A 10933-nucleotide genomic window follows, 5' to 3' on the forward strand; every position below is an offset into this window, starting at 1 on the left:
CTTTCCTGCTTTGTCAAAGATTAGTTGGCCGTACGTTTGTAGGTCCAGTTCTGGGTTCCCTGTTCTTTTTTTTTTTTTTTTTTTTTTTAATAAACGTCTGTTGTTTAAGCCCCCGAGTCTATGGTGCTTTGCTATGGTGGCCCCAGCAGACAAGAGCAGTGCACTTCTTTTTTAAATTTTGTATCCTGTGACTTTGCTGAATTCATGTATCAGTTCTAGCAGCTTTTTGGTGGAGTCTTTTGGGTTTTCCATGTAGAGTATCATGTCATCTGTGGAAAGTGATAGTTTGGCTTCTTCTTTGCCAATTTGGATGCCTTTTATTTCATTTTGTTGTCTCATTGCTGATGCTAGGACTTCCAGCACTATGTTAAACAACAGTGATGAGAGTGGACACCCCTGTCATGTTCCTGATCTCAGGGGGAAAACTCTCAGATTTTCCCCATTGAAGATGATATTCACTGTGGGCTTTTAATATATGGTTTTTATGATGTTGAGGTGTGTTCCTTCTATCCAGACTTTCTTGAGGGTTTTTATTAAGAAAGGATGCTGTATTTTGTCAAATGCTTTTTCTACATCTTTCGACAGGATCATATTGCAGGGTTTCTTTTATTAATGTGATGTATCACATTGATTGGTTTGTGAGTCTTGAACCAGCCCTGGAGCCAAAGAATGAATCCCACCTGATCATGGTGAATAATTCTTTTAAAATGGTGTTGATTTTAATTTGCTAGTATCTTGTTGAGAAGTTTGGATCCATGTCCATCAGGGATATTGGTCTGTAATTCTCCTTTTTAGTGAGGTATCTGGTTTGGGAATCCAGGTAATGCTGGCTTCATAGAATGAGTCCAGAAGTTTCCCTTCCATTTCTATTTTTTTGGAACAGCTTGAGAAGAATAGGCATTAACTCTGGTTTAAATGTCATAGAGGGACACCCGGGTGGCTCAGTTGGTTAAGCCTTCGACTTTGGCTCAGGTCATGATCTCACATTTGTGGGTTCGAGCCCCGCATCGGGCTCTGTACTGACAGCTCAGAGCCTGGAGCCTGCTTCCGATTCTGTGTCTCCCTCTCTCTCTGCCCCTCCACACTCATGCTCTGTCTCTCTCTGTCTCAAAAAATAAATAAAACATTAAAAAATAAATAAATGTCATAGAATTCCCTTGGGAAGCCATCTGGCCCAGGACTCTTATTTGTTGGGAGACTTTTGATAGCCGATTCAATTTCTTCGCTGGCTATGGTCTGTTCAAATTTTCTATTTCTTCCTATTTGAGTTTTGGTAGTGTGTGGGTGTCTGGGGATTTGTCAATTTCTTCCAGGTTGTCCAGTTTGTTGGCATATAATTTTTCATAGTGTTCTCTGATAGTTTGTATTTCTGTGGTATTGGTTGTGATCTCACCTTTCATTTGTGATTTTTTATCTATTTGGGTTCTCTCTCTCCTTTTTGAGAAGTCTGGCTTCTTTTTTTTCTCCTTTCAAAAAACCAGCTCTTAGATTCATTGATCGGTTCTACTGTTTTTGTTTTTGTTTTATTCTATATTGTTTGTTTCTGCTCCAATCTTTACTACTTCTCATCTTCTGTTGGCTTTGGGGTTTATTTGCTGCTCTGCTTCCAGCAAGGTTAGGTTTTATATTAGGGATTTCTTCTTGTTTCTTGGGATAGGCTTGGCTCGAAATGTGTTTTCCTCTTGATTGCCTTTGTTCCGTCCCAAAGGGCTTGCACTGTTGTGTTTTCATTTTCATTTGCTTCCATATATTTTTAAATTTCTTCTTTAATTGCTGCTTGACCCATTCATTCTTTAGTAGGATGTTCCTTAACCTCCATGCATTTGGAAGCTTTCCAAATTTTTTTCTTGTGGTTAATTTCAAGTTTCATAGCGTTGTGACCTGAAAATATGCATGGTATGATCTCAATTCTTTCCTATTTATTGAGGGGTGTTTTGTGACCCAGTATGTGATCTATCTTGGAGAATGTTCCATGTGCACTCAAAAAGAATGTGTATTCTGCTGCTTTTGGATGAAAAGTTAGGAGGCACAGTTCTAAAATTATTAGAAGCCAACTTGTTTATCTGAGATCTATGAGACTTTCCCTTAAATCTTCTGAAGTCTCTACTTTGACTTCAGATTTTCCCTGAATCTATTTTTTATTGGCAAGGTCCTATATTTGACCTTTGTCCTGAAGCCATGTATTACTTTGAGAGCCATTTGCTGGCTGTAAAGATTGTTCTGGGTCCTCTATATTTCCTTTAAAAGAGTTGAGTCTTTTAGTTTTTCTCTTTCTTCTCATATCATATTTTATCGTAGGCATTCAGAAGAAGCAGGCACTTGCAGCACTCCATCTAAATATCTCCTTAGCTAAACCCATGAGTTTACTAGGTGGTCTTTCTGCTTTCCATATCACCACAGACAGTAACGTTCCCAGACATTCCACTGCTACATAATGGGGTCGCTTTTTCTTCAGCCTTCAGTAACAATTTCCTCACTGTCCTTCCAAGTATTACTAGTAACCTCCTTGTTGTCTGTGTAGCTTTCACTCATTGCCTGGTCCCAAAGCCACATGCTTCATGTTTTTTTGTAATAGTAGCATCCCACTCATGCAGATATATGATGAAAGATTTAAAGAACCCGCTCATGCTTACTTTCTACACTTTTTGTACCAATTCCTCTATCATTACACTTAGGTTTCCATTTGGTCTGCATCCCAAGATACATCAATGGACAATTAGACCAGATATTTTGTCATTTCATAACAAGGGTCCTGGCTTTCCAGCCTGCACATATTGGGTTCTATTATCTCTCTTTCTTCCCTCCTCCACTAGCCAATTCCACATTTTAGAATCTTTTACTTTAGGACTCCACTTTCAGATGTAAAATTCTCTATCCAATTGGAATTTATTCAGCTATGAATTGCAGATAACCAGAAAAATAATAGCGTTTTTGTCTTACATAGCAAGAGGTCTGGGGTGGGCAGTTCAGGGTTGGTTCAGAGGCACCAAGTGTCTTTTCATTTTTGTTTTTCTGCTCTGTAACCTATAGATACATGCTTTTCCTGTCATGCATGCTGCTTCATGATCACAACATGACTGCCATCACTCCAGGTCTCACTGTCCACGTTCCAGTCTGGAAGACAGAGGAAGGGCACAATGTAGAAAGCTTCCCCTGAGACTTTGCTTTTTTATTATGCAAGACATATACTCTCTCCAGGGATTTCCACTTACATCTCTTTAGTCTAAACAATGTAATATGATGTAATATGGCTGGTCCTAGTTGCGACCAAGTAGCTTTAGCTGGGTATGTTGACATTTTGAAAGAAAAAAAATTATTATTATTATTTTTTAAAATGTTTTTTAATTTATTTTTGATACAGAGAGAGACAGAGCATGAGAGGGGGAGGGGCGGAGAGAGAAGGAGACACAGAACCGGAAGCAGGCTCCAGGCTCTGAGCTAGCTGTCAGCACAGAGCCCGACCCGGGGCTCGAGCCCACGAACGTGAGATCTGACCTGAGCCGAAGCCGGAGGCTTAACCGACTGAGCCACCCAGGCACCCCAGAAAAAAATTATTAAAAAAAATTTTTTTTAAAGTAAACTTCAAAAAAATAAATAAATAAACTTCATGCCCAGCATGGAGCCCAGTGCAGGGTTGAACTCATGACCCTGAGATCAAGATCTGAGCTGAGGTCCAGAGTTGGATGCTTTTTTTTTTTTAAATTTTTTAATGTTTTATTTTATTTTTGATACAGAGAGAGACAGAGCATGAGAGGGGGAGGGGCAGAGAGAGAAGGAGACACAGAACCGGAAGCAGGCTCCAGGCTCTGAGCTAGCTGTCAGCACAGAGCCCGACGCGGGGCTTGAACCCACGAACGTGAGATCTGACCTGAGCTGAAGTCGGAGGCTTAACCGACTGAGCCACCCAGGTGCCCCAGAGTTGGATGCTTAACCAACGGAGCCACCCAGGCACCCCTAGATATTAATCATAAGGAAAGAGGGGATGAATATTAGATTACTTGCTTTCTTACTTTTCTTACTTCCATGGAAAAGTCTGATGCTTGGCAGCCACTTAGGAGGAGCTCAGACTAGAGCCCTGGAGACAGAAAGGAGCCAAGCAAGAGGGTATGGGGACAACCTGCTCATTCTCATTTTCTGCTTAACTGTGTATCTGGGGCTGGTGAGGTAGGCTGGGCAGGCCCAGCAACAAGAGAGAAGCCGGCCTTCTAAGGTCTTGTAGGAAAGGACCCAGGATGGCAAGTAACACTCCCAAAGCAGCTCTCAGCCCTTGCCATTAGACTCTGTCCACTAAGGAGGAAACAGGGAGGGGGCGGCGTCTGCAGTTCCGGGAGGTCTCCCTCTGCCCAGGCTCTCTGCTGGGCCTGTTGAGAACTATCTCCTTGAGTCCTCACTATGGTTGGAAGAGGTTGAATAAGCAGCCTTGTTGGGACTTGACCCTGGTCTGTAAGAAAGGCCTTACCTCTACGGGACACAGGATACTGGGGTCAAAGGCCTTCCTCCTTTTCTTCTGGCCACCTCCAATGTCTTAGACTTTATGTGAAGGGGACTTGAGTGATGTGAGAAGCAAGTGAAATGATTCATTTTCAGAAATATCAAATAAAAACTGTGCAGTCTAGTTAACAATAGGTTTACAACCTATTGGAAATATTATGAACCCCTCCTTCCCCCCTTCCCCAAACAACAGAGTCCCAAACCTTTAGACATCTCACTTCCTGGTTCTTCTTCACCTTCCCAATTCGCGGGCTTTGCAATGAGCATGCGCCAAAGACCTGAAGTCTTTGTTTCACCTTAAGGAATGTATATTTGTTCCAGTCAGAGTACTTTTTGCCTTATGAGAGCATAGGTGACTTCTGGGTAAGGGTGTAACCTCTTCAGTATTCAGCCAATGAGGCACCAGGGGAGGGACTTGCAAACTAGAGATAAATTGTCTGCGCTATCAGACACCCACTCTTGCAAGAAAGTTGGGTAAAGCCTCGCTTCACTGCGTTCCGAGGCTCCTGGTCCCTCCTTTCACTGGGTCAGTGGGCTGGTGAGCCGAGTCCAGACCTTCCTGGTCTCTTGATCCTGAGCAAAAGGGAAATCCATTGCTCACGATGGATCCTGGCTTCCGCTGGGACTCAGCTCCCCATTCTGGGGACTCAGACCGTTATGGCTGGTGGAGACTGGCCTCAGCTGGTTGGGCACTAAATGGGGCTAATTTCTTTTGCTTCTAAGCATTTGACAAACTAACAAACACCAGAGTTACCTAGCTGCTCCCACAAAATCTCTGCTGAGGCAAAGAGTAGGAGGGTCCAGAAAATGGACCTGTTGAAAGGACTGTCAGGACAAGGACAAGTTATTTCCCACCTCGTCCTGGAGCTGCAGCTGGAAGGAGAGCCTCAGGAGAGCCTCGCCTCCTGCAGGAGGTGACAGGGGAATGACAGCAGAATGCTCCTGGCTTCAGGGCGCATGATATCTCCACCAACTCACTGCTCCCATCTGGGAAATGGGCACAACTGTCATTGACTTGGCCATCAAAAGGGGTAGCAGGTCTAAGCCCCACAGGCTCTCCTTGGTCTCAGTTTGGACCTTCTCCCCAGCTTCTGGTTCCAGCCCCAGTAATCAAACACTCCCTCCTCACCTCCCTACAGGTGGCTTAGATAATAAATAACTCAGACTGACGACAGCTCATTGGCTCCATGGGGCTCAGGGATTAGGGGCACTCAGCCTGCCCCTTGGACCCAGGTCCTTTTGGAACAAGCACTTAATGTCCAGGTGCTCTAGGACGCTTCATTTTATTTCCCTCTGAGGTGAAGAACCAGACACGGACCTTCAGAGGGCATCCTGTCAAAGGCTGTGGTGATGATAGTGGAGGCGGTGGAGGGGGGAGGAGGAGAAGGAGAGAGGAGGGCAGTGGGAGGAGAGGGGAAGGGGGGAGGGAGGAGAGAGAGAGGGGGATGGGGAGGGAGTGGGAGGGAGAGATAGGAGGGGGAGAGGGGAGGAGAGGGGGGAGGGTCAGTGCTCTAGGAAGTCCTTCCAGGTTGGATTGCATCTGCTCCCACCCTCACACCCACAGGTGGGGAAGACACCCTCACCTTCTAGATGTGGTGCCATGTCAGGGGCAGGTTCCACACCGGCATCTGGGGAGCTCTGGTGAGGGCCCAGGGCAGAGAGTCAAGTGGACAGTGGAGGGTGGGGAAGTCCTCTGAGGAGCAGTGAGTGAGAGGTGCATTGGGCACCAGTGCAGAGGGGAGGATTCAGGGTAGCCGCTGGGAAGGACTTCCAACAGGCAGGCCAGTTCCATCACTGGGCAGCTGGGCCCCCGCCCTGTGCGGGAGCAGGAGTTGCACAAAATGACCTGGTGAGGAGGGCCTTGTTCCCTCCTTCCCTGGTGCCTCCACTGAGGGGTCTCAGAGGGCTGGAAGGCAGTAACGGCGAGCGACATACAGCACCTTCACCTGGGAGTCTTAGGGCAGGGGTCCTCCAAACCCTTTTGGAGACAAAGAAATTAAGGCCCAAACAAGGCACAGGATAAGTTCTAGGCCATGGGCAAGAACTTGCAGTGAAGGCCCTCTCCAGCCCCGAGTGCCTGTCTCGGCTGAGCGCCTGCCCTTCCCCCGCAGCAGCAAACAGGCGCAGCCTCCCTCCGGAAAGGGGCAGCAGGCTGAGGAGCCCTGGACACAGTGCCAGCCTGCACCCCCTCTTTCTTCTGGCACCCATACCACCAGCCTGGCCTACATTTATTTGTTGTCACCTGTGTCCCCCATTTGGTTGTCATCTCTACAGAGCCAGGACGAATCTGCCTTGTTTCTGAATACACCGCCAGTGCCTCAGACAGGTGCCTTTAAAGGTTTACATGATAATGAATGCCTCTTCAGCCTGCCGCTTATTAGTTATATGACCTCAGGCAAGTCACTACCTCTCGGTAACACTTATGCCCTTGCTATGTGGCAGGCACTGTTTATCGGAGAGGTTTGTATATATTAATTAACTCATATAAGCCCCCCAAGAATCCCATGAAGTATTCCCCATTATTATCTTTGATCCTCAACACATGAGGGGAGCGGGGCCCAGAGGCGTGGGGTGACCCTGCTTCCGCTCTGCCAACGGAGCTGGGTAGCACAGGCCAGAGTCAGCTCGTGGCCTGGAACTGAACTGACTGCTGGTCCTTGCTTCCTCCCTGCCCCATTCCTGGTGACCTTGCCTATAAAACCGCTAATCACAGCTCTCCCTTCCCTCCCCTCCCCTGCACGCTCCCCTCACCTGTAGGGACTGAGTCCTTCAGGAGGTGATGCCCAGGCTAAGTCTGGGTGTTGGGTGCCCCGGCTAAGGTCAAGGTATAATGAGCTCTGGGGTTGCCTCCAAGAGCAAGAGGGCTTCTTCAGAGTCCTGGGTGTGCTCTCCTCTCCCCACCTCCCCCTTCCCCCCCTCCTCTGGGTGCTGGGCTCTCCTGCTGTGAGACAGAGAGGGGTCTCTCGGACTGGGGGCACGCATGAGGGCATGAAGAAGTGATATAGAGGGATTTCCATGTCTGATAATACTGTGTATTGTGCCTGCCCCAGCTAAAAATAACAAAAAATGCTGGGTAGAATAAAAAAAGCAAACAAACATGTTTCAAAGCAACGAAGAGCTCACAGGGCGGTAAGAGAACGCCGAGTCCAAGAGGTGAGCGGGCACCGGGGCCCCTCATGCCCTGAGAGAATCGGCCAAATGGAGCCAAAGTGACCTTTGGTTTCACAGTCTGTGAAGTCCAGGGTTCACTGAGGAGGGAGACACAGGGTCCTCCGTGATGCTGGGACCCCAAAGGGCTCCACACTCCAGCTAAGAGCCAGAGGAAACCCAGCCCCGTCCCATCGGACCCTCACGGAACAGAGGACAGGACACAGACCTGGGGGCTGTATGCACGGGTCTGTAGTCACACACAGCACTCGGGGCAGGTGGGGGTCGCAGCTTGGCTGGGGAAGGGGCTCTCAGAGCGGCTTGCCCTCCTCCTCTTCCTCCAGGCACTCTCACACCGGGAGGCCAGTTCACAGCTCCAAGTGACCAAGGGCCATTGGTCTGGAGGGCCAGGCAGGGAGGGTGTCTCAGGCCTCAGTGTCCTCACCCGTAAATGAGGGGGGGGGGCTAAGCAGATGCTCTCCAAGATCCCATTTGGCACAAGGATTCTCTAGGGGTGAGGCTAAGTGTGCCCCCACTTTGCATGCTTCTAGGGTGGCTCTTCCATGTGAAGGGGTGGGGGCGGATATGAGGGTTGAGCCTTTCCCCTCCAACTGGCGCTGGAAGGAGATCAGGGGTGGGGTGCTGTGCTCAGTTCCCAACTCTGGGGACAGGCAATGAGGGAGTGGTGTCTGTGGCCCAGACTGGGCCTTTGATGTGTGCATGGATGGGGGGGTGGTGGTGGGGCAGGTAATAAGGGCCGCCAGCCAAGGAGGCAGGGAAGCCCCTGGGGGCATCCTCAGCTTGACCTACTTGGGCCCCCATAATTGCTTCCTTCCTCCCTGGGGAAGATACAAGTAGGGATGTCCTGTCTCTGGCCTCCGCAGCTGAAACTCCAACACCGGTGGTGAGTGCCCGATGCTTGGGGTCTGCCCTGGACTGGGTGTCGGGCAGCTCGGGGTCTGTCTTCTGGCCCAAGGTCTGGGTTTGGAGGCAGAGTAACAAGCACAGCAGGGACCAGAGAGGTGAGGGCAGTCAGATATGGTGGGCTCAGGGGTTCTTTGTACCCTCAGGGGTGTGCAGAGCTGAGGTCTGCAGGGGTGGGGGCGATGGGCTGAAAGCATTGATGTTGGCTCCCTTTCCATGTTATCCTCCACCACCCCCTTCTTGCTGAGCCTGAAACTGCCAGGGCTGTGCGGGGAAGAGGATTCCCTCCAGTCTCCAGGCACCCAGTTTCCGAAAGAGCAAACGTGGCGGTGTCAGCCAGACTGGCAGGAGCCCAGAAGGGTTTCTGAGCCCCTCTGAGGTTGCTCATTCCCTGGGTTTGTGGCCCTTTCCTCTACTGAGAACCCAGACACTCTGCTCCAACCCAGGGCTGTCACAGAGACCCAGCCCCTAGCCATGCTGGCCTCTCGCTCCAAAGGGCCCAGCAGAGGGGAATTAGGGAGGAGCCCCGGCCCAGGCTGCCCTGCTGCAGACTCCTGTCCCCTGGGGGAACAAGCAGGGAGGCCCCGGGCTCCCATGGGAGCAGCACTGCCTTCCTGGCTGCCTCGAGTCTCCCCAGGCTGGAGGCAGCCTCCCTGAAGGTGATGGGATTGGGTGAAGGTGGTCAATTCTGGGGAAGGCGGCCTTTCTAACAGAACGGAGGTGTTCTATGCGGAGGTGTTCTATGCGGAGGTGTTCTATGCGGAGCCTTCTATCTCAAGACCCCCAGGGAGCGGGGAGCGAGGTTTAGGGGGTGGAAATCGCAGACTGGCAAATGCCTGAGCTCTCTCTCTCTGCAGACTTGTGTGGTCAGGGCCCTGAGAGGTGGAATTAACTTCACTTTACAGATGAGGCCCCTGACACCCACACAGTGTAAACGGCTCCTTGATGTGTGGCTGGTTAGATGAGGGGGTGGCAGGGGGGATCCCAGGTTTTCCTTTGGATGCAGCTTCCCTGAGTTCAAGGGAGGAGTGATGGGTGAGGGAGGTGGTAGTGAGGGGGTAGGAGTTCCTCCAGACCTGACACTTCCTGAGAATGCCCGGCTTCTCCAAGGGCCTGAGGAGGCGGCACAGGGCAAGGGTCTCTGTGCTATTTCCTATGGAAGGAGCTGGGATCCTTTAGACCAGGGGGCTGTGTCTCATGGGCTGAGCCCTTTCTTCGAGTCAGGGATGACAAAAGGCAGAAAATCAGGGAGTCCTCAGGGATCTCCAGTATGGGGGTGCAGTCAGGGGACGGGCACGCTCCGTGAGGACTTTGCAGCGATGTTAGGGAGACGAAACCTGTGCCAAGAAAATAACAGTGGGGCAGAGGGGGGAAAGTCAGCAGAGCTGGAGTGGTTAGGGAGGGCTGCTTAGTGGAGGCGGAGCTTGTGGGGCCAGGTCTGGGAGCAGCAGCCCCCCGGAAACACAGAGGGCAGAGGTGCCCTGGGCCTCTGGTGTGAGTCAGCCCTGGTTCTCTGACAGCGAGGATGGCCACACCTCTGGAGCAGGCGTTGGCTGCCATCGTGAGCACCTTCCAGAAGCACGCAGAAGTCTCGGGGAACAAGCACCGGCTCTGCCAGGCAGAGCTCAAGGAGCTGCTGCAGAAGGAGTTGCCCACCTGGACCCCAGTGAGCCCCGGGGGGCCAGGCTGCCAGACCCTGCAGAGGCAGAGTTGGGGGGCGGCACAGGCGGCCAGGTGTTCTCATCTGTGAGGCGGGGGGACAGTCACAGCACCTGCTGCTTTGCAGGGGTGCTGGGAGGACTGAGTCCCAACACTGTGGAGAGTTCCCGACACACAGTAGCTACTCAACGGCCAACAGGGGCCTCCGAGAAGGAGGGTTCAGGGAAGGGGTGGGACCACCCAGGAGGGGAGCGGGGGGGGGGGGGGGGGGGGGGGGGGGGGGGGGGGGGGGGGGGGGGGGGGGGGGGGGGGGGGGGGGGGGGGGGGGGGGGCGCGTGGCATGCTCCCTCCTCAACCAGCCCCGCCCTGCACAGATGGGGCTCCGAGAGTGTGACTACAGCGCGTTCATGAGCGTCCTGGACACCAACAAGGACTGTGAGGTGGACTTCGTGGAATACGTGCGCTCCCTCGCCTGCCTCTGCACCTTCTGCCACGACTACTTCAAGGACAGCACCCCCGCGACCCCCTGCTCCGAGTAGGCTAGGCCTCCCAGGGCAGGGGTCTGCTCCAGCAGGTCCTGCCCCCCACCCCCACCCCCACCCAGCGCCTCCGGCATCCCAGCTAGAGATTCTCCGAGCTGCCGCCCCTGCCGTGGCCGTGACAGGGTGGGGAAGGGCCCATTCAACCCCTAATAAAGTGCTGGTGTCACTTG

General features: G+C 51.5%; 1 protein-coding gene across 5 annotated transcripts in view; it reads left to right on the plus strand.

Annotated features, from left to right (window-relative positions):
* The window catches only part of S100A3 (S100 calcium binding protein A3), an 11401-nt gene extending 468 nt beyond the window's left edge, over window positions 1-10933 (plus strand). For 2 of the 5 annotated variants that reach the window (XM_029933252.1, XM_029933255.1), the window contains exons 2-3: window positions 10083-10228; window positions 10596-10933. In XM_029933252.1, the coding sequence (XP_029789112.1) occupies window positions 10088-10228; window positions 10596-10760 (306 nt within the window). In that variant the 5' untranslated portion in view covers window positions 10083-10087 and the 3' untranslated portion in view covers window positions 10761-10933. The other 3 variants (XM_029933256.1, XM_029933254.1, XM_029933253.1) reach the window with 3 other exon arrangements.

The sequence above is a fragment of the Suricata suricatta genome, chromosome 3, assembly GCF_006229205.1.
Source record: "Suricata suricatta isolate VVHF042 chromosome 3, meerkat_22Aug2017_6uvM2_HiC, whole genome shotgun sequence".
Classification (NCBI taxonomy): Eukaryota; Metazoa; Chordata; class Mammalia; order Carnivora; family Herpestidae; genus Suricata; species Suricata suricatta.